The 24135-nt window shown below is 36.0% G+C and overlaps 3 protein-coding genes and 1 long non-coding RNA gene across 5 annotated transcripts; 3 read left to right on the top strand and 1 right to left on the bottom strand.

Annotated features, from left to right (window-relative positions):
- Positions 1 to 246: 246 nt before the first annotated feature.
- LOC306849179 lies at positions 247 to 6337 on the bottom strand. The gene is made up of 3 exons (XR_013782300.1): positions 6191 to 6337; positions 2674 to 2968; positions 247 to 2537 (listed from the first exon to the last, which is right to left on the bottom strand). It is a non-coding gene; the product is annotated as an uncharacterized lncRNA (long non-coding RNA).
- A 400-nt stretch (positions 6338 to 6737) lies between these two features.
- On the top strand, positions 6738 to 8714 carry LOC306849771 (H-2 class II histocompatibility antigen, A-U alpha chain). Its single transcript, XM_079385069.1, has 4 exons — positions 6738 to 6983; positions 7449 to 7697; positions 7781 to 8062; positions 8146 to 8714. Exons 1-4 carry the CDS (start codon positions 6923 to 6925, stop codon positions 8256 to 8258), a joined length of 705 nt encoding a protein of 234 aa, XP_079241195.1. The 5' UTR covers positions 6738 to 6922; the 3' UTR covers positions 8259 to 8714.
- A 1583-nt stretch (positions 8715 to 10297) lies between these two features.
- LOC306849695 (rano class II histocompatibility antigen, A beta chain) lies at positions 10298 to 14026 on the top strand. 2 transcript variants are annotated; one of them, XM_079384934.1, is made up of 5 exons: positions 10298 to 10443; positions 10661 to 10924; positions 11004 to 11285; positions 12313 to 12384; positions 12506 to 13526. In XM_079384934.1, exons 1-5 carry the CDS (start codon positions 10386 to 10388, stop codon positions 12583 to 12585), a joined length of 756 nt encoding a protein of 251 aa, XP_079241060.1. In that variant the 5' UTR covers positions 10298 to 10385; the 3' UTR covers positions 12586 to 13526. The 2 variants fall into 2 exon arrangements, with proteins under 2 accessions (XP_079241060.1, XP_079241059.1); XM_079384933.1 differs by having other exon boundaries at positions 10349 to 10443; positions 12271 to 12384; positions 12506 to 14026.
- A 6525-nt stretch (positions 14027 to 20551) lies between these two features.
- Positions 20552 to 21531, top strand: LOC306849068 (rano class II histocompatibility antigen, A beta chain-like; the record flags this gene model as incomplete). Its single annotated transcript, XM_079383929.1, has 4 exons — positions 20552 to 20729; positions 20860 to 21132; positions 21234 to 21347; positions 21467 to 21531. The coding sequence occupies 4 exons, from the start codon at positions 20552 to 20554 to the stop codon at positions 21529 to 21531; spliced, it is 630 nt and encodes a 209-aa protein (XP_079240055.1).
- Between the last annotated feature and the right edge of the window lie 2604 nt (positions 21532 to 24135).

Raw genomic sequence — 24135 nt, 5'->3', positions numbered from 1 at the left:
TGGGGACATTACCATGCCCCTAAACATGACAAAACAAAATGGCACAAAACGAAAGGTGATTGGTTGCTTTACATATCAGTCATATGGCCTTTTGGGCAGGCCTTGGCAAGACTAATGATGCATTTGATGTCCCCGTGAAAATGAGATAGTGCCCACTTAGGTGCTCTACACAGACTCTGTGTATAGGGAGCAGCAATATTGATGCTACCTGTACTATCGCTATAGGTCAAGTATTTGGTGCAGAATAGGTTAAGGGGGTTTATTTGTTCAGCATAAGCAATCAGCACTGTGACTGACATGACAAAATAGCTGTGCTAAATCTGTTTATTTATTCTGAAAGGTTGTATTTTTGCTTAATAAAGCTATAGGCCTACATAGTTTTTCTCTGGCAAACATCACCTCAGAAGTGAATTTCCCAAAACCGTCATTAGCTAACTATGGTCATAAGTTCCATTGAACTGAGACATAATTGAGCAAAAACTATTTGAAAAGGAGTCACAACTAACTTGAAAACAACTGACAGAGGTCTTCATGTATAGTTCATTAATGTAGGTTATTTAGGGTACAACAATGGTACATATTGACAATGGTGGAACATGCGACCATAGTTGATTTTGGGAAACGCACCCCAGAGCACTGGGAAAAGTATTTATTAAAAAAAAAAAAACATCCAGCTGCCATGGAAAAACAGATTATGTACAATAATAATCAGAAACAGAAAGAGCTTAATTGCCAAGTGTGCTTACACACACAAAGAATTTGTCTTGGTGACAGAAGCATCCAGTGCACAGATGGAATAACAAGTGACAAGACACAGATGACAAAATAAACAAGTGATTAAAAATGTGAAAACAATACTGAATGGACAAAAAGACAACAAACAATATATTGAATACACAGATGTGCAATATACAAATTATGCAAGGGAATTTGGATAGATGTAACATATGTTAAACAAATAATGTATAATAAATATAAGTATGGATAATTGGGTATATAAAATTATTAGGCCTATAGTAAAAGCATTATTATGATTATAATCAGTAAGCCTACTCTTTGCTCTAACAACCACACAAATATTCAGCCATACGTTTTGTCACACATCATGAATCTGCAATGCAAACAACTTTTAGGCTCAATAAAATAATTTCTGGACCGGTTGTGGGCATAGATAAAAATAAAAAAATTAAACTCTCTGTAAATGCCAGATTAGATATTATTTGAAATATTTAATGTGCTCATTAATTACATATTTACAATTTTCGTAACATTCACGATATTTTTATTATTACAAAATGCATTGGCGTATGTGGTTAAATGCAAAGAGAGACAACCCTTTATATTTCATGTTGCTTATGGTTTTAGCAGTACCATCTAGTGGTAAAAAAACGAACTGACACAACAATACATTCAAACTTTCTTAACCTACTTGGGGCTTTCTTGGGGCTGCTCTAAATGGGAGAGACTGTATCTCTAAATGGGTTGTATAGAAGGTTCTTACCTAAGCCCACCCCTAAACAAAACCCCACTAACTTGAATATCTCTGTTTTATTGAAAATATACTTATTTGTAATACAGGCTTTCCAAAAAGATTTGATTAATTGAAAACAATTAAGATATAAACATGAGAAAACACCAAACAAGCTACACTTATAGCCTGAAACATAAAGGAGGAACACAATACATTCAAAATCATGGAACACCTGTTGCTTCTCAGTACAAGAAAGCAAAAAAGAGTTTGCAATAGTAAAGAGAACAAAAGCATTCGTTAGCAGTGGTGCAGTTAAACCAGATGACTGATATTTTCAGCTTGTGCTAGTAACTCATTCTGTTGGCTGCTCTTTCAAATTCAAATGTTGAAAAAAATTGTGTATAACATCATATTAAAGTTCATTTAGAAATCTATTATTTGTTAAAATATTAGATGTACATTCATAAATATGATGGGAGAGTTGACAGATCAAAAACTACTATCAAAAACAAGAATATCTTTATTAAGGCCTCATTAAGATGTCAGCTGACTGTAATGAAAAGTCTGAACACAACAAGATTATTTCAAACCATTGCTTGATGTATAAAGCACATTTTAGATATAGCCATTTTAACATTTTTAAAAACATTAATAAATTCACAATACATTTTATTTGAAATGGTAATGTCTCCAGAATTAATGAACAACCTGCTACATTTCCAACAAAATATAATTGTTGAATAAAGTTTTTGTTTGTTTGTTTTTTTGGAGTTCAAAAACAATGTGCATTTCCTCACAATAAAACATAGGTATCATGTTCTAATAACCTTTATTTAACTAAAAGTGTTACAATTATAGGCTTAACATAACTAACTTTTATTATAACTGCATTTTCTCTGAATAGCCATTTCTAATCTGACTGTGTGAAGAACCCGGAAGAGTGGCTGTTGCTTGTTTTGTGATGTCACGATAAATTCATCTCACCAATGACCATATTTAGACTTCCTCCTTCAGCTGCGGTCACTGGGCAAAACTCCAGTATTTCCAGCCAGCAGCTCAAGTGAAACTGAAAGAAAAAAATAACACCTTGTTTATCCGAACAAGTCATGTCATTGTTAATAATCAAACTGTTTATTCTTATTCATTTTTTAAATAACAAAAGACAGCAAGATAGACCAGATCATGGTTATTAAGACACTTACTGGCTCCCCTGTAGGGATGGAAAGATATTTGAGACTTCGTTCAGTGTCTTCTTGACGGAGATTACCTCCATGAGCAATGCCAACGTCTTCATGTCTGTAAAAGCTCTCCCGTGAAAAAAGTTTGTTACACACAAACATTCTTGATGTGTCGGGAGCTGATGGCCAACCCACCGCCTGCAGCCACAATCTAGCTGTCAGCATCTCGGGGGAACCAGTGAAAACCTGTCAAATTCTTACACCGAGCCAACAAACACTTGCCACCCATTCTGAATTCAGAGCCAGCCTGGCACCAACTCTGTTTTATAGAAAAAGGTCACATGACAGAAACCATATTTGAATTCTCTCAAGCAGAGACAGGCAAAGTCAGATTCACATATGCTGCATTAAACATATAAAGGACAACGGTCTTCTTCAGAGAGTGGAATAACTGCAGTATCCTCATTCAAAATATTTATTGTTTTTATCAAACAGGTGGCTTTTCCTGTTTCTTAGAGGGGTGGTTGATTGCGATTTCACTTTTTTCATTTTAAATAGTGTGTAATGTTGCTGTTGGTGCATGAACAGCATCTGCAAAGTTGCTGCGCTGAAAGTTCAACGTAAGCGGAGATATTGTCTTTTAAAAATCAGGAAGTTTAATGCCTACAAAAACGACTCAAATGGGACTACAACGAGATACTTCCCGGGTTTTATACATAACAAACCCATAAATTTACATCAACCCTCCCTCCAGAACATGCAAAACAGGGGGCATGGCCATGTTCTGAGGCTTTGTCGAAGAGGAAGAGTTATAGTGGAGAGCTGTAGCCATGCCATCGAAAGTGTGTTATTTTCACCCAGCTGTCAGGTCTTCTGTGTTCGGGCTTCCTACGGACACTGTAGTTCGTCAACAATGGTTAAAATTTATGTTTGATTATGTTCCTGACAATTACAATCGTAACTTAGCTCTCTGTGCTGCGCATTTTACGGAAGACAGCTTCCAGAATCTACACGAGTTCAATGTCAGATTCAACTAGAAACTATTATTAAAACATGGACCAGATCCAACTTTAAAACCAGAGGCAGCAGTTGTTGGGCCACAACCTGTAAGTAAGATTTAATAATTTTAAATGTATTTGCATGTATAATTTCAGACATAATGTTTTAGTTTTAGCAAGGACGTAAACAAATGCCAACGTTGGCTTTAGTAGCCAGTTAATTATGCTATTTCGTGTGTCTATGACAAACGCGTACAAACATTTTGGACCCGAATTTGTAATTATGTACTAATTTTGTAAATGTATTTTCCATGTATACTTCCATTATTTATATTTGACCGGAGCACATGCAACTGTCGCCCGTAAAGGTAATGGGCGTGAAGTTTCCGGACAATGTGCAGTACGCTGTTTAGCAAATCACAACACACCGGCCCAACTAACCAATCAGAGCCCATTGCCTGTTTCTGAGGGAGTGGTTTCATAGAATCAGGAAGTCAACCGGTCGTTCTAATGACAGAGGAGAAAGCGGCTTACTATAAAGGTGAAATTTATGAAAAATAAGGCGTTTTTTAACAAACGAAACACGAAGACATGTTATATTGCACCCCATAAACACAATCAAGCAAAGAAAAAAGGCAGTAAACCACCCCTTTAAACTTTACAGTAAGGTTTAATTGTTAACATTAATGCATAAACTAACAATGAACAACATTTTACAGCATTTAATAATAATTATTTATAGTTTTTTTATTGATGTCAAGTCAAATCTTTTAAAATTGCTAGACAACTCTGAGGTTACCAGTGCATTTAGGCTACATTTGCATTATTCAGATGTGCTAGAAGAGATTAAAAATTATACAAAGGCTTTCTTAAATTAAAAAAATAATAATAATTTAAGAAAACTACATTTTGCCAGATGAAGGCCACATTGCATTCTACTGCAAAATAACTGACAGAGCCAGAAAAAACAATTGTTTAACTTTTTAATTTTTTAATATGTTGCGTTTGCCTACCAGACCAAACATTTATAGAGCTAATTAAGACACAAAATGTGAGTTTAAGAAATACAATTATGCATCATAACAGGGTACAACAGGGCTAAAGGCACACCTCAAGAAAAAATGTGCTATTCACTGTGCCTAAAATGTATAATTGCAGAAAAATATAGCCTATACGCTTGTATTAAACATTAATGAAGCAACAGATTTTGTGCGAAAATAAATCATTCAAGTTGTTTATTTTATTTAAAAATCTTACAAATGTATGAGGAGGCAAGGGGGGCCTTTTACCCCACACACGGGATAAAAGGCTCACCAGCATGGAGTAAAAGGCACACAGTATTGATACAAATACTTCAGCTAAAATATATATATTTTTTAAATAATGTCTAAATTAATACTTGTTCAAAACAATCACTTTAGCAAAGTTTGTACTATTTTCTGCTTATTTTGGCAAATAAAAGAATTAGCCTAATTTTTGTTCAATAGGCTAAACACTGTCCTTAAAATATGTTAATATAAAAAATACATGTTAATATACAGAAACAAAATCATTTTAATAAGTAAAGATTCCGAAAGCATTGAAGAAAATCCAATAATAATTGAATATATATTTACAGTTGTAACAACAAATTATATTTTATATGATATGATTAATATCATATTTTTAAATATGATGGTTTCATTCTAAACACGGTAATTATCTATAATATGGACACCCAACATAATATATGATATTTACCATCTAAATCTAACCATGTGTGTCAACAAATGGAAAAGTCAGCAATCTATTAATTATCATGTTTATTACTGTGCGCCTTTAGCCCCAACAGCAGGGGCGCTTTTTACCCCAAATACCATATTTTACATATTCTTTAGTTATTTAAAAACTGTTGCTTTAATTAGCCTATCTTAAACAAAACTGAAAATTGCTGAGAAGACCTTTGTATCGAAATATATGCTTTAATGTTAGCTATTCTAATTTGCTACTTAAATCTACAACATTTTTAAAAAAAAAAAACATAAAATATTAGATCAAGCACAGAATCAACTTTGCGCTGCTGCGCGCGATCGCGTCAAGGACCAGACACGTGCAGCTTGAAAAGCGAATGTTTCGGAAAGTGCTATGCCACGTTTTTGTGCCATCTAGTGGTTTAGATGAAAATAATATCAAAGGCGCCTTATACCTCGGGGCGCCTTTAGCCCCGTTGTACCCTAAATAACCTGCATTAATGTACTATACATGAAGACCTCTGTCAGTTGTTTTCAAGTTAGTTGTGACTCCTTTTCAAATTGTTTTTGCTCAATTATGTCTCAGAGCAAGAATTCATTTGCGTGGTTATTTTAAAGCTCCAAATTGTCTCATGTTCTTATGATGAGTTTCACTTTCATAGAGGTGCTAGTTTAACATTCATGTAAAATAGCCTCGTAATAACTGTATTAGTTTTAGAGTAGCCTACTATTCCATCGAAACCCTCGAATTTGCATCTGATTGTGTATGTTAGAATAGGCCTATCTAAAGGAAAATAACCGTAGCAATCTTACCTGCTTTGGCGACTAGAAAGCATGTCAAGAAATATAGAAAAAACAGCATTATCTGAGTAAATAAGTCCTTATAAAATCATAAATCATTAAAATGGTTCATCTCGATTTGTTTTTCTATCCCTGATCTACCTCATTTCTGATCAAACCAGTTCCGCCTGCTCAGCAGGTTCATTGGTAACAGGCTTGATTTTCCACTGCCAGTAAGCGCTAACCCCGCAGTCGATTTCATTGGTCAATTTTAGAACTGGCAAGAAAATAAATAAGTAAAAAAATAAACAACAAACAAATAAATAATACAGCAGCGATGCATATTTCAGTCTCATTAAAATGTGTTGTGGATCGGTCAGTTTTTAATCAAATTCTCTGAGATTTAGATTTTTAAATGTTAATGTTAATTTTAATGTCGTTATGTAGCCTACGTCTACAACTTTTAAGACTTTTGCATCTTAATGTCTGTAATTATTCTCTAGTACACATATCACCTGATGCATTGATGTAGTCAGACAATGTCTGTCCAGCAGTACCATCTAGTGGTCAACAAACGAACACATGTCAAAATTCCTTATACTTGGTTTACCTCAAGCGCTGCTGTATTGCCCTCAACTTCCCGTAGAGACTATTATATCACAGCATGACAACTCAAACTATTGGATGATGTAAGTGAAAAAAAACTTGTTTTATGAAAAGTTGCTGACATGTTTTTCGATTCATCTACACAAGCTGTTCGCTGAAATGGACGGATTTTTTAGAATTACACTCATCGGTGTCTGTGTGCTTTACATTAACGCCCAAAGTAAGTATTACAATTATAAAACGATTTTCTCATTTCTCATCAACAGAGTAACATACTTACATGGAAAAAGGAGTAACACCTATTTGTGTCATATTTGAACAGAACATAGGCTATCAAGTAATGTGTTTTTTATAGCCTAGTAGAATGCAGGCCACAGCATCTACATTTAACATATGAGTGTAGTTGTAACTGTAGGTATATGTTTTATTATTATTATTATTATTTACATCCTGTAAATAGCTGCAGTTGTGCTTGTTCATAAATTATACATAAATCTTCAAAAATGAATATGCATCTTCATTAACTGCAAAAGAATATCTCTGTAAAGGGATCTGAAATTAAGTATAATCATATCTCTGTCTATATGTACATAGAATTATAATTTTATTATAATTATAATTATAGTAAAATGTATTATAATTATAATGAATCATAATAATAATCTGACTTGTGAAAATATTTTAGATTATCATGAATTTGGACTGATTGAAGCATACGGTGACTCAGATCAAGAAGATTTCATTGTCAAATTTGATGATGAACATATGGCACATGTAGACTTCAAAGAGCAGAAAGAAATCATCACATTACCTGACTTTGCTGGCCAAATTGAGCTTCCTTCACTGTATGAGGATGCTAAAAAGGGAGTATCTGTTTGCAGAACCTTCTTTGACATGTTTAAAGAGGTGTATGCCAATTCATCTGAACCACTTGGTAAGAGATAAAACAGGCATAAAAATGTTTTACTGAAATGTTTGAAATGTCATATTATGATTGATGGTTTCTATCTTTTCCAGAACCCCCATGGAGCTCAATTTATCCCAAAAGTGATCCACAGTTGAATGTCAAGAATACCCTGATATGTCATGTGACTGGATTCTTCCCTCCACCTGTCAGAGTCTCGTGGACCAAGAACAATGTGAATGTGACAGATGAATCAACTCTCAGCAGATATTACCCCACCAAAGATGGGACACTGGGTGTTTTTTCTCGACTGAGCTTCATTCCAGAGGAAGGAGACATTTACAGCTGTTCTGTGGAGCACAAAGCCCTTCAACAACCTCAAACCAGAGTATGGGGTGGGTTTATATTGTATTATTCACATTTAATCCCCTTTAAAACACATGATGAATTTCACAAATATTTGTGTCTGTGTGTACAGATGTGGAGATAACAGAGCCTAGCATTGGTCCATCAGTGTTCTGTGGAGTTGGTCTGGCTCTTGGGCTGCTGGGTCTCATCACTGGAGTCTTTTTTATTGCCAAAGGAAACTGATACAATTACACTGACAACTGTAGATGTTATTTTGTTTTTGTTCTCACGTTTAGTTGCTTATGTGCTAAAGTTAAAATATAATTTATTTTAGTGTTCATTTAGTTAATTTATGTTTTCAGGGCTCTATATTGTAATACGCAGCAGCAGACATGTTACACCTGCAATAATGTACAATACCTTTAAGTCTTCATAAGACACGATATAATATTCTACTTTTGCGTGGTGGCTATTTAATTCTATATAGCGTACATTAGCTGCATTATGGGTCATGACTCATGAGAAACTGCTGTTCTTATGTTGTAATAAATGTTTTTTCAACACTAAATTAGGTTAAAAGTTTAATATCTAGACTTGGAAAGGGACTTGTGACATGTCAATCTCATATATTTTTTTTGTGTTCAAAAAATATTTTATTTTCTCAAATAAAATGAAAGCGAAATAAAAATTGAAACATTTTGTAAGGTTTTTTTTCTCAATGTTGATGTAGATTTATGAGTGGTGTCAAAATTAGTGCGTTAACACAGAAGATAATTTTTTCAATTTAACGCAGGGGCAGAGCTAGGTTTGACCACCCCACTCAAAACTGCTCTGTATGCGTGCCCTTCCAACGACAGCTCGCTGTAGTCTGTATCATTTCATTTCAAAGCACGAAAGAAACTAGCATGTAATGTTGTGGTTATGTCATCAGTTAAGTCACGAAGTTACAAAAAAATGTGATTAAAGCTGCCTTAAAACTGTGCATGTAGTACAAGTAAAGCAGTAGGCCTATCAGATCCACATCAAGTTCAGCAGCGGCAGCTCTTAAAGTAACAACAGCCAAAATATCTTAATTACCAGCTGCTGTGATGTCCGCTAAACAAAGAACAAAATAAAAAAGAGAAAATCAATAACTTCTGTAGTTTTAAGCTTTAGCTTATTTAATTTATAATTTAGTGTTTGATAACTTTATTAAATTATATTTTTTACTTGCTGCAGGGCACGGGTAAATGTGGCATTTAATGGGTTTATGTGAAGATTGTTTTAAGTTCACTTAAATTAGATATTTTTATAAAGCCTAATAAATTATTGCAATATAAAAGTATATTTAAAAACTTTACTGTTAGGTGGGATTAATCGTGATTAATTGGGATTAATTTCAGAAAAATTTGATTAGTTTTAGTTGTTTTTTTATCTATTGACAGCACTAAGATTTATATTTAAAGTAACTGCAATTTGCATTGTGACTGCACAGTTAAAAAGGCAAGAGAAAATACTGTGATGCAGTGTCACAGTCATGGGAAAACAGTTCAGATGAAAATTTACATGCAACCTTATGCTGTGAACATAGCAAAAAAAAATTGAAACCTTTTTCTTACTGCTTCATTTATTATGCAGTGCAAAAGAACAACAGTTTTGAGGTGTCTCTAGTAATTTGTTGTAGTCTGTCAAGTGCCTTATTAGTGACTAAGAACTAGTCAAACAAATGAGAACTACAGTAAGTGGTGGATCACTCAATGGTATTGGAAAATTAGATGCTATTATATGCAGAGCATATTATTCTGAATGAGTACATTTAAATGTAATAGAGTAATACATATTTATTGTAATAAAACAGTATATTAAAAATAATCTATTATTTTGATTTGATATACTTTCATGGTTTATCACAGAATGTACTTCAAGAATGGAAATTTGCAGGTCTTGACAATAACAAGTTTTTCAAAAAAGAAAAGAAAATCTTCATCAGAAAATAAAGGGTGTAAACTTTTGGGGTAAGAACGGAAACTTTCCACATTTTATGGGATGAGAGGGTGGCCGACTCCTGTGCGTCCTCATTTGGAAAAACCCAAATTACAAAAACTACTGGAGTCAAATGAATGAACAATTACTTTATAGACATTTGCCATCCGCCATTTGACACCAAATACCCACTGACCTTTCACTTCAGTTTTTCTGCAGTTCAGCTCTTGTGACAAAAATGTCCCAGTGTAAGTTACATGATCACATGTTGTTTCGTGGTTTAGTGATCTGCTTGATTTTCCAGTTTGATGAGTTGCGATGGCAAACTAGGCTGGCGTTATAAGACATTTACTGTAACTGCACTCAGGCTCATTCCATCTCTATGCCACTAAAACAACTGAGTGCACAATGCGGTATGATTGTGTGATATACCTGGCCTTGTTATTGCCTGCTTTGTTTCAAACAGGTAAGGTATAGTCTTTTTAATAATGGTGAAATAGGTCTACATTACATTTTTGTTTATATTTGAATAAGTAAATATATTTTATTTTGTGATTCTTTTATTATTATTATTTATTATTATCTACTCTTTTATTATTATTATTTGCAAAGTTCAGCAGACTGTGTCAGAACATGTTCATTATTGAACTGTCTAATGGTTTGTTGGCTGCTTGTTTTCTCAGTTCATGGCCATTATGCATTCGTCCTAGCTCTCTGCCGTGTACTTGGTTCTCTACAAAATGTTGAGGTTATTTACTCAGTCTATTATGACAAAACTGAATTGCTGAGATTCAACAGTACTGATAACACAGTTGTTGCTTACACTGAATATGCAATGAAATGGGCGAATGAATTTAGTAAAAAGTGGCTACATAATCAGGCAGAGAAAAACATTAGAGACTGCAAGCACTTTGGACAGCTATTCCTCCCTATGATAGAAAAAGCAGGTGAGATGCATTGAACCAAACATATCAATAAACCAAACACATCAGTGAAAACACAAAATTAACCTCATTATTACAACAGTAAAACCAGAAGTCTTCATCCGGTCAGTAAGGCAAGCCAGTGGTAAAAGTCCAGCCATGTTGATCTGTAGTGCCTATGACTTCTACCCCAAACCCATTAAACTGACATGGATGAGAGATGATAAAGAGGTGACAGATGATGTGACGTCCACTGAGGAGATGGCTAATGGAGACTGGTTCTATCAAATCCACTCCCACCTGGAATACTTCCCTAAACCTGGAGAGAAGATCTCCTGTGTGGTGGAGCATGCCAGCTCCCATAGACCCATGATCTATCACTGGGGTAAGAACAGAGCTGATACTGCAAAATATGACCACAGAAACCAAACTATTTAGTTTGTTGCCTAAACAATTTAATCAACCACAGAGAAGTCTTGTTCAGGCCAGCATATTATTATTGCTCATTGGTGCATATTCTTAGTATAATTCCCACAGATCATGATAAAACAGCATAAATACATGCATATCACTGTAAAAAGTGATAAGTTGACTTAACTTAAAAAAAATTGAGGAAACTCCTTGACTTAAAATTATTAAGTAAATAATAATTTTAAAAAATAAGTTGACAATTCACTTAACGTATTTTTTTTTTTTTAATTATTATTTACTTGATCATTTTAAGGCAAGGGGTTTCCTTAATTTTTTTAAGTTAAGTCAACTTATCACTTTTTGGAGTGACTACGTTAAGTCAACTTATCACTTTTTACAGTGTATACGGAACAACATACATAAGTAAATACATAAAATAAAGGTAACACTTTACAATAAGGTTCCATTTATTAACATTAGTTAACAACATTAGTAAACATGAACTAAGAATGAACAATATTTCTACAGCTATTAATCTTAGTTAATGTTAATTTCAGCATTTACTGATGCATTATTAAATTCACAAGTTGTGTTTGTTAACATTAGTTAATGTAGTGTGAACTAACATGAGTAAACAATGAACAACTGTACTATTAACTAACATTAACAAAGTTTAATAAATAGTGTAATAAATGCATTGTTCATTGTTTGTTCATGTTAGTTAATACATTAACTAATGTTAATAAATGGAACCTTATTATAGGGTGTTACCAAAATAAAATGTTTATTAGGCATTCCTATCTTATTTAAAAACAAATGACACTCAAGGAATTCATTTGGTTGTTGGTTATCTACAGCAATATCTCAAGACATCTTCTAGGCTAATTTTAGTGACAGAATTATGTACATTGCATAACAAACCATGGGATATTTTAGCACAGTTTTATTTTGTTTGGCAGATCCATCGCTGTCAGAGTCTGACAGGAATAAGATCATTACAGGTGCTGCAGGGGTGGTGTTGGGAGTAATTATGGCAGCAGGAGGACTGATCTACTATAAAAGAAAACACACAGGTTAGTGTGCAAACACACTCATACAATTTTTCAAAAAAAAGGTAATAAGGCATTAGAAATCTCATGGTTTCTCCATTTTACGTATAAAATACTTATGACTGTGATGTACTTTCATTTATAGCACGTGTTATATCAGCTGGAAGTCGAGACATCAGATACTCTGAACCTCTGCATACACTGAGTGGCACTGAAGAGTGGTAGAAATACACTGCCTGGTTGCCATTTAGATTTAAATCAGCAAATACTGAATTTCATATAGGTGGTCCAATGAAATATTGGACTGTGCAACTTTTCTTTTGGATAGGCAATGTAAAGTCAACTCCAGCACATCCCAAAGACTTTTAATGGGGTTGAGGTCAAGACGCTATGGAGGCCAGTCTTTCACAGTTTGAGCCTGATGAATCCTGACATTGTCATCCTGGAATATAGACATGGGTATGTCTTCCTACACGGTTGTTTGAGAGATGAAAAGCTATGCACCACATCAGTTAGGGTTAAAAGAATTGTTGCCAAACATACAACATGCAAGAATCAAATTAATCACTGCAATTATGATTCGATTCTACGATTTTAAGTATTTGCTTAAGTACTGATGACAAGCAACTAGTGAATCACTCCAGTTGTTTACTGAACAGAACCAGTTTAACTGTAATAATTATTAAATAAAAATATCCTCATTGAGAACTACTTGTGAACTATGACCAATTGACATTTTTAAGTGAATTATCGTTTTTTATTATTATTCTATGTTTTTGTTTGAAATAAACAGAGAACATCCATCCTTTGGTAAGAGTAGTAGTCACAATTTCAAACTGTAGCCGACTTATTTGTGGGATATCATATTCATAGATTAGTTTCCACAAAGAACCCAATTGCTTACTTTTAAGACGTTACTGTTGTGATTAGTAATTAATTGGTTAATTGGTAAGTTTAATGTTAATGTAGTACTACCTATTACTTCCTGCATAGTTACTTGTTAACAACGGACCATTATTCTAAAATGTTACCATACTAATTAATCTATGTTCATCTGTTGATTCTGCATCTGTCTTTGGAGTGCATGCAAAGGAGTGTATGAAAAGTCTGATATTCAGGTTTTTTTATTGCAAATACATTGTAAATAAAATGTTTGTAGTATTTGCAACAATGTTTTAAAAAACATAAGGACAATGATCCTAAGGACAATGTCATGAACTGAGAAATCAAGATTTCCATTGATCTTTTGACATATAAGAGGTCATTGTACTATAACAAACATCCTGTAAGTTTCAGAACTCAAAACTTTCTCGTTAGTCTAAAAAACGCTTATATTGAAGACAATCTGCCAAAACAACAAGTTGTGGAAAGTGACACTTTATGACATAATAGTGTGGCTAAACACCGCCTCCGCAGAAGAAGATCAATGCCTGCTTCTACATCGCTGCCTTTCTAGCCCCACCCTCCAGTTTGTGCAGGCAGTTCATGACCCCTTTAAGACACAACAACAATCTAGCTAAATATGTGCGTTAAATAAATAAATAAAAACATGAGGAAGTTTGACAGAATAAATTCCTGATCTTTGTCATGCATACAGGAATCTGTTTTACATTTTGTTCTCCAAAGCAAGAAAAAATGAGAGACTAGAATTAAAACAAATAAGTGGATGAAACTGGATCTGCCTGCTTAGTGGGTTCATCTTAGTTACGATTTCATTGGTCAATTTATTCACACAGTCATCTGCTAAATAAATAAAGGTCAACTCTTTTCTTCCCCGCACAACCTTTCTGCAGCCAACATTTCCCATTCTCACACTACAGATCAGAAAAAAAGTTATTTTTGTGGATTGGTCAGTTGATGACATTCTCTGAGAAGACCAGTTTACAATTGAATGATAAAATGTTTCAGTGTTGTTAACAGTATGTAAATCTACAACTTTTGCGACTATTATTCTGTAATCTGTACAAAAATCATATGTTGCACCGCGTCGTAGCCCTAGTTCATGTTGTTGCTGATGGTTATCCAGTCGCACCATCTAGTGGCCAACAAACGAACTAGCACGTAAAGACAGTCAAAATTCCTTATATCCTTTAATTTACTTCTAGCGTCGATGTTTTGCCGTCCTGCCATACTTCCCGTAGAGAGCACTCAACAACACTGAATGTGGTATGCAAGAGCTTTGGGCAGCTATACCTCCCTAAGAAAGGAATAACAGGTGAGATGCATTAAATACACACAAAAAAACATTTTGAGAATACCTAGATCAATCAATATCATCATGTCAACAGTAAATGGCATGGATGAAAGATGATAAAGAGGTGACAGAGGATGTGACGTCCACTGAGGAGCTGATATTATATTTGTTTGCTTAGCCTAAACAGTTTAACCAATCAAAAGTTTTCAGGCCAGCATCATTATTACTAATGCTCAGCTGTTCTTTTGAACTTATTCTTAGTATGACTCCTCATGTTAAAACAACATAAATAGTAATACAATAAAGTGCCTATTTAGTCATTTCTTTCTCATTTTTAAAAACTGAAACTCTCAAGTGACTCATTGTGTTGTTACCTAGGCTAGCAATTTTATTTTCAATGTTTCATCTCAAGGCATCTTCTAGGCAAATGTTAGTGGATAACACTATTTTATCACACTTTTATTTTATTTTTATTTTGCAGGGTCATCTCTTTCAGAGTCTGATAGAAATAAGATTATAACAGGCGCTGCAGGGGTGGTGTTGGGGGTGATTATGGTAGATTATGACTGATTTATATAAACCAAAACACACAGGTCAGTTTACACACACACACACACACATGCACACATTTAAAAATATATATAATAATAATATATAGAACAAATAGAGCATTTAATATCTAAATTTTTACAGCACTACTCTTTCAATTGTTGTCTAATTTGATGTTTAATCATTTTTTGCAGCTTAAAGGGTTAGTTCACCCAAAAATAAAAATTAGCCTGTGATGTACTCACCCTCAAGGCATCCTAGGTGTATATGACTTTCTTCTTTCAGACGAATTCAATTGGAGTTGTATTCAAAATTGTCCTGGCCCCTCCAAGCCTTACAATTGCGGGTGCTTTTTGTCAACAGTCCAGAAGACGTGAAATAATGTGCGCGCATCCATAATAAAACCTGCCTCACACGGCTCCGGGGGGTGAATAAAGGCCTCCTGTAGTGAGTCCATGCATTGGAACCAAAATTCCATCGGTGACAGAATGGAGCAAAACAGCCTTGGGAGAAACCAGGCTCCGTCAGGGGGCCAGTTCTCCTCTGGCCAGACGAACCAACAGTTTGTGCTGAGGACTCATCTGGTTCCCGTGGTCTTGACCCAATGGCTGTCTATGGGACGAGGTCTTCACTGGGGATCTGTCTCTGGGGCTCATCTAGTTGTCCTCCTGACATTCAAGGATGTAGAGGTCGTCTCTAGGTGCTGATCCACCATCTGGGCTGGATACAGACTGGATCCGGGTGACTGCAGTGACCATCTGATCTGGACAGTAGCCCCTCACTGCAGAACAAAGGTCCAGGGGGCGGGGTTGGGTCCACATCTAGGGGGTGGTCGATTGGTAGGTTTAGGGGTGGGGATGGGTGAGTTTAGGGATTAGGGGGTGGAGACGGGTAGGTTCAGGTATATGTAAGGTGGGAGGAGTTGAATCTAGATCCATCCACGCCCCCTGGATCTTGTGTTCTGCAGTGAGGACCATCTCGATCTGGATACCGACTGGATTGGGTGGCTACGAAAAAGAAAGAAACAGACTAATATTAGCGTAGTAGATGCCATTCTTCTTACGATGTACAGTAACAAGTACATAGGGTGGTATGGGAAGTGTTGCCGGTTCCAGTTGATTTGAATAGAAACGTATTAGTGTGTTAGGTGTAAACCAGGTTAAAGAGATGGGTCTTTAATCTAGATTTAAACTGATAGAGTTTGTCTACCTCCCGAACAATGTTAGGTAGATTATTCCAGAGTTTGGGCGCTAAATAGGAAAAGGATCTGCTGCCTGCAGTTGATTTTGATATTCTAGGTATTATCAAATTGCCAGAGTTTTGAGAACGCAGGGGACATGGAGGACTATAATGCGAGAAGACCTCGCTCATGTTCAGAGTTGCTAAACGATTATTAACCATAATTTGCTAGATTTTAAAATCTATACGATGCTTAATAGGGAGCCAGTGCAGTGTTGACAGAACCAGGCCAATATGGTCATACTTCCTGGTTCTAGTAAGGACTCTAGCTGCTGCATTTGGAAGCCCAGTTAGGTCCTCTCTCCAAGAATGTATGCAAACAAATACAACACATTAGTGCTGTTAGTAAAGTTTTTTAAGATGAGATCAATTGCCAAATTAAAATATATTTTTGGGGGGGCAAATAATTGTAATTAGTGATCCATGCACCATGCAACATAATTAGATTTCTCTTTACTATATGGCTGCAAGGCTTCATCTGTCTGTTCAATCTGGAGTGTAATCTCTGTCATAGACATATCAGTGAAGATAAATTAACTGATTCTTTATGGATTATCTCAACTGATATCTATTTTATGGAGAATTAACACAGTGGCTCTATTCTAAATATTTGTTTCAAGGTCCAGTGACAAGTGACAAGAAAAAAGAGAATGCAGGTAATCAAGTTACATGCAACTGCAGCTCTTGCAGACTTTGAATTATATCAAGTCTGAAATTCAAGTTTAAGGATTCACTTTTTTTGTTGATCAGTAGAGGGCGCAAATAGACAGATTTTTGTGTGCTTCAACACTGAGAAAGATGAAACATTAATGGAATTTTAGAATAACATACATTTTCCAGATCCATTTTTTATTACAGTTTTTTTGGATTGCTTAAGCACGTTTTTCAAAACAGGGCCCGTGTTTTCAAAACACTACACACAATTAGCACAACCACACACCCAATTAGCAAAACACTACAGATCCTTTGCATAATTAAAAGACTCTTGTAAAAACTATACACTTCTGTTTAAAAACTACACTTTGTTACCATATGAAACACACGGTTCACATTTTAATATACTCTGTTTGCACGAGTTACACTCTGCTGTGATAAACCTAAAACACTTTTAGCACTTCTACTTCCCTATGATTAGAGTAGGCTACCATTAACAAAGTACAAATATAAAGTAAATCCACCAAACACTACACAAGACCAATGTTGCAGACTGAAGAAACTCATTTATTTCTCAACACGCCCAAAATGTTGACATGGAGATTCATAATACTGTAACAAAATGTCACTTTACGTATTGTACTGCAAGTTTACGGTTACAAAAAAAAAAAAAAAAAAAACACACTAGACATTGTCTCTTCGCCTAGCTGGATCTGGCCAGAGAATTTCATCAACATCGCAGGCAATGTTGTCATTAGCCAGACACCTTGGAAAGAAACGTCTTGAATGACGAATCCATCCTTGCATTGCTGCTACCTCCATCTGGTCACAGGCCTCCTTCATGGCTTGGATGAGGGGTACCTCAGCCTGGAGATGGAGATCATATACCTTCAACCGCCATGCCGAGAAAAACTCTTCTATAGGGTTGAGGAATGGAGAGTATGGTGGAAGATATAGGATGGTGAAATGTGGATGTTGCTGAAACCAGTTCTGAACCAGAGCAGAGCGGTGGAAAGACACATTGTCCCAGACAACAATGTATTGCATATGATCGATTTGATTTGCTGCTGTTATGTTGTGCAATTGGTCCAAGAATGTAAGTATGAGTGCTGTGTTGTAAGGGCCCATATGGGCATGGCGGTGGAGGACCCCATTCTGTGTAATGGCTGCACAGAGTGTTATATTACCCCCACGTTGCCCTGGGACATTGACTATAGCCCTGTGGCCAATGATGTTTCTTCCCCTCCTTCGTGTTCTTGTCAGGTTGAACCCAGCCTCATCTACGTAAATGAACTCATGCTGGATCTCCTCTCCATCCATTCGTAAAACTCCCTGAAGAACAGTGTCAGGCAAAATTGTGTAGTTCAGTGTAGATCTAGTATACATATTACAGTACAGTAAAAGATTGAGACAGTATGCAAGATCACACTGCTAAAGTGAATACATACCTCTGCATAATCATGCCGCAGTCGTTTCACCCTTTCGGAATTGCGCTTGAAAGGCACTCGATAAATTTGCTTCATTTGAATATGTTTTTTTTTTAGGATGCGTGCCAGTGTTGATGTTGAGACCTGATGGATATCGTTGAAACTGGCATTGTTATTGACAATGTTAGCTTGGAGCTGATTGAGTGTTATAGCATTGTTGGCCCAAACCATGTTTACTATCTTCCTCTCTTGCTGTTCTGTGAACATAGGAGGCCTTCCCTCTTGTCGTTCCTGACCTTGAAAAAACAGTATACAATAGTACAGTAATTGCACAGGAAAAGGTAACAGAAGTGCTGATACTGCATAGAATACAGTACTGTAAGCAGTTACTGAAACCGTGCAGATGTTTTTGATATGGTGATATTTTTACAATACCTATTTTCCAGTCTAAATGTTCTTATCACACTTGCCACTGTGTATCGGCTTAGATTTGGCTGTACTCGCAGTCCAGCCTCCCTCAGCGTCAGGCCGTGGTTGACAACGTGGTCAACCAGTGTTGCGCGGATCTCATTTGTCAGATTCGGTCCTCTTTGAGCACCTCCTCCCCTTCCTCCTCCTCCTTCTCGTCCTCCTCCTCGTCGTCTTACTCTTTCTCTGACTCTTTCCATTGTGATTGAAGACCGATGAACTCACCTGCTGCTTTTTATAGTGCTTATACACCTGATTGGTGTGTCTACAATTAAGCAAACAAGTGTTTGCACACCTGATGACTGTGTTGAACCAATTGGTTGGACGGTGCGGTAATTTGACAGTCAGTGCTTTGGTATTGCAAGGAAGTGACTTCATGATAGATTTTTGTGTGTAATGTATGTTAAGTGTGTTTAGTGTTTTGCAAATCACTGTGTGTAGAGTTTTGCAACAAGTGTGAGGTTGACAATGTGCTTATAGTTGTGCAAATATGGGCTGATGTTTTGCTTCTTGAGTGTAAGGTTTTGCTAATAGTGTACTACTTTTAATTTTAGTGTGTAAGCAATCCAAAAAAACTGTAAATGATTTGAAGGACTTCCCCATGTGAAACTTGAATAGTATAGAATTACATGTCTCACACTGGAATGTGCTCTCTCCTTGGTTTAAGAAAAGCACCCAACACATCAAAACATACATTTACTCTTCTGGCTTACTATGACAGCTTATGTCATAAAAGTCATTTGGGCCTCTCATCTACATGACACAAACATTTACTTTATTCTTCATCTTTAAACATTAGAAAATATAAAAGAATATTGACTGAAACCTCTAGCTGAGAAAAAGGACTTCATATCTGGATGTTTGTGGAAAGTTTCGGATTAGAGCTTGGGTTTTAACAACACAGACTTGAAGAAGTTGCGTATTCTCTCTCTCTGTGTGTGTGTGTGTGTGTATGTGTGTGTGTGTGTGTGTGTTTGTGTGTGTGTGTGTGTGTGTGTGTGTGTGTGTGTGTGTGTGTGTGTGTGTGTGTGTGTTAGAATCTGTCTGTACAGGACTGGTCTCCAGGGAGATTCATAAACGGCACCCAATATATGGCATATGGACCTCTTCTTTCACCCTGACCCATGGGTGGCAGATATACGTCTCTGGAGAGACCTATTGCATCTGACCTCTGATTGCTTGTCACCTAAATAATCACTGAAGATATGCTTATGTCCAAGTGTGGAGATTTTTGAAGTTTATCTATTCTTCGACCAACCAGAATCCTTTTTGTTTAGCAACTAAACAAATGTCAAACTAAATTGTGATGTAATTTTTGAATGATTTCCTGACTACTGTAAAATTCAAAGGACCTACTATAGCAGACTTTACAGAATCAAAAAATCATCAAATTCTGATTCACTATATGTCTCTTTGTGACAAGTTTATTACAATAAAATATCTTATTTTAATGAAAATTATAAGATAAGAAAATATATTTTATTTTTTATTGAAAATTATTTGTATTAGTCAATCTTTGTTTTTATGTCAAAATGTTGTTTAACCTTATCTTTCTTTTTTCTGTTGTCCAGAGCATGGACATTACGGATATTTCCAAATTCAGTGTCGAGTACCTGACTCTCAACAAAACATTGAATTTATCTTCTCGGTCACCTACAACATGATAGAATATCTGAGATACAACAGTACTGAGGATAAGGCTATTGATAACACCGACTTTGGGAAGAAATTGGCAGAGGACTATAACAAAAACAAGATTTTACTTGCACAAGCAGAATTTGTGCTGAACCAATGCAACAAAATTGGAGAGTTAATTGTCTCTTTGTCAAGGATGACAGGTAAAACCATTCCTTATTCACTACATTATTAATATTAAATACAGAATATATAATTTTATTAGTTTCAAAACTTTGGTATTTTGGTTTGATATAAATAAGACATCTGGGCCAACTCTTTCTACTTTTACAGTACAACCAGAAGTCATTATCCGGTTAGATTATGTGAATCAGAAAGCCATGCTTGTGTGCAGTGCCTATGACTTCTACCCCAAACCCATTAAACTGACATCGATGAGAGATGATAAAGAAATGGCAGCTGATGTGACGTCCACTGAGGAGATGGCTAATGGAGACTGGTTCCATCAAATCCACTCCCACCTGGAATACTTCCCTAAACCTGGAGAGAAGATCTCCTGTGTGGTGGAGCATGCCAGCTCCCATAGACCCATGATCTATCACTGGGGTAAGAAGAGTTATGATTAAATTATAGGGTGAATTTAAGGAATTAAGATTCAGTTGGTTGCCTCACTAAACATATTTTAAGAATTTTCTTTCATTTTACAGATCCCTCTCTACCTGACTCTGAAAGGTCTAAGATCATTCTTGGATCTGTGGGGCTACTGATGGGGGTCTTCGTGGCAGCTGGAGTTCTGATTTACTATAAAAGAAAACACACAGGTATGTATTTACAATACAGAATGAAGACAGATTTGGTGAGCTGATAGTGTGATTAAAAAAAATCCCTGTCATTATCAGCTGATATGTTGGAAATGTTGTTGTTTTGCTGCTGTCTACAGGCTTTTACAGACTTCCAGTTTGTTTACTTCCAATGGAAACAATGAACGGGACTGAACAGCAGTAAGCCTTAACATCTGGGACTGCACCAACTCTCCATATTACCATTTTAGAGGACCATTTATCAAAGACTTTATGACACAGCAGTTGTGAGCACTCTAAAATGTTCGGGCTCAAAGCATTTTTTTCAAACGGTCTGGTCGTAAAACTTCTACAGTACTATAATTACGGTAGCCGAGAGAGCTCAACGCGCTGCAAATAGAAAAAACACCTGCAAATTAAGAAAACAACTTCCTCAATATTACAACGCACACGCTGCAAATGCTCACAACAAAACGAAAAAAAGGAACGCACTGCAAATAGAAAAAAGCTGTTGCAAATTAAAAAGAAAATAACTTTCGTCAGTTTGACAACACACGCTGCAAATGCTCACAACACACAACCAAACAAAGAAACGTATTGCAAATAAAATGTATTTGGTTGTATTGTGAGCATTTGCAGTGTGTTTCTTTATTTCTTTGTATTGTGAGCATTTGCAGTGTGTTTCTTTATTTCTTTGTGTTGTGAGCATTTACAGCCCCTTCTGTCAAACTGATGAAGATGTTTTCTTGATTTGCTGGTGCTTTTTCTATTTGCATGTGTTTTCTGAAGCTGCAGCGTGTTGAGCTCTCTCGGCCACTGTATTGCCAAGGGCAGTCGTGGCCTAATGGATAGAGCGTTGGACATGTAACCCAAAGGTTGTGGGTTCGAGTCGCCGGTCCGGCAGGGATAACCAACACTCTCTCCACCCTCAATACCACGACTGAGGTGAGACCCTTGAGCAAGGCACCGAAACCCCAACTGCTTCCCAAGTGCTGCAGCAATAGCTGCCCACTGCTCCGGGTGTATGTTCACTACTGTGTGTACACTTGGATGGGTTAAATGCAGAGCACAAATTCTGAGTATGGGTCGCCACACACCATTTCCCTTTGCCTTTTTAATAAAATTTAATTTACATGAATTAGATATGACCAGCCAAACATGTTAATTAAGTGCATCCTACACACTGTTTTGTGGACTGTGTGAAACAGGCCTTGTTTATGTTATTATAAATTATATAGCCGAAATGGTCTTGACTTCTTGGTTTTGAAGATTCCCCTGTTCTTGTGGTCTATTTCAAGATTTAAATCTCTCAGGTTTTGTCTAAAGTTGTTTTAAGTATTTATTTGTTTTGCTTTACAGCTTTCACCTGCTAAGGCTTGTCGATGCTAAGTACACCATTTATTTTACTCATCAATCTGTTTTTGTCAATGCTTTGAGACTGATATTCCACAAGGTTTTATTTTGGTGATAAAGCCACCAAAGGTCACTGCCACCCATATATTGACTGTGTCTTATACACCCATTATAACAGTCAAACATTCCTTTTATATAGCCTACTGAAAGATTTTAGAATTTAGATGTTACATATCGTCTTGACAGGAACAGGCCCTAAAACGATCCTAAAAGCCAAGCTCACAACTCATTTTTTATTAAACCAGATCATTTATTGAATCCAGAGTACTGTACTGTACATTTTGCTTGGCTCTTTGATCAGTACACTTTAAGAACAGGAATACTGTTGACTACCATTTCCATTAACAGAGAAAAAGAGTGTCATTAATTATTGCTTTTCAAGAGTATAGGTGTAGGCTAGGAATCATCAGATTGTTTTGATGTTGAGCTAATAGCAGACAAATCTAGGCTAAGTGAGGCTTTAAAAAAAGTATGACATGCCTATCATAAGTTTGCCTTTCTCTCCTTCTGTCCATCAAAAGTTTTCTCCCACCGCCCTGGGACTAGTGGCGTTGGCCTTTGATTTTAATACTGAGAGCATAATTTATGTAAGATGTTTGAATAGCTTTTTGAGTGCGGCTACATTAAAGAGAGTTCCATGTAATGGAACAAAAAAAGCATATGCAGATTTTATTTAAATATATTTCAAACCTCCAATGAATTGTATAGAGTTGACAAAGGCAAAGAGGGAGGAAGAGTTTTGGAAAACACTATTAATTCATTGTGTGTGGTTTCAGTGCCTGTTTGCTTTGTTTCTGTAACACTTTCACTCACTGAAATTGCACTTTCATCTGTTTCTCCATTCTTAAAATGAGTTAGCATGAGAGGACTGTGAGGTTTTGTGTTAAATATGTGTTGTGTGTATGTGTTATACTGCACTTTATCACAACCAGTCACGCCTGTCTTTGAGGCAGTTTAGTTTTCGTTGATTCATTGATAAGCCAGATTGTTAGCAGTTAATATGTGTCAGCGAGTCTGCAAGTTGTGCAACTTCTTTGTTATCCTCGTGCTGATGCAACAAGATGTGTTTTCTCTCTCTATATATATACACTATATATATACAGGGTTTACAACATAGTGTGAAACACTAAATCTTTCTTCATATTTCTAAGTTTAATACTTTAAAGTCAAATATTGGCAATCTGTCATTTACAATTCAGCTTTATGTTCAGTTGTCTCTTGCAATAGTAAAACAATGGTAAACATGGTAACTTAGAAAGACGGTTACCCTCTGTGGATCTTTTTACTATTAGTACTACTTAATTAAGCTTACTTCTTTTTAAGGGGTCGATGTCAATTATAGGGTCATCTGGGCTTCTCTTCACTTTTGTAAATATGTGTCTGTGGTCATAAGAGA

This window comes from Barbus barbus (genome assembly GCF_936440315.1).
Source record: "Barbus barbus genome assembly, chromosome: 29".
Lineage (NCBI taxonomy): Eukaryota > Metazoa > Chordata > Actinopteri > Cypriniformes > Cyprinidae > Barbus > Barbus barbus.
The sequence above is the reverse complement of the archived record's forward strand: the minus strand, read 5'-3'. Positions and strand labels throughout refer to the sequence as shown.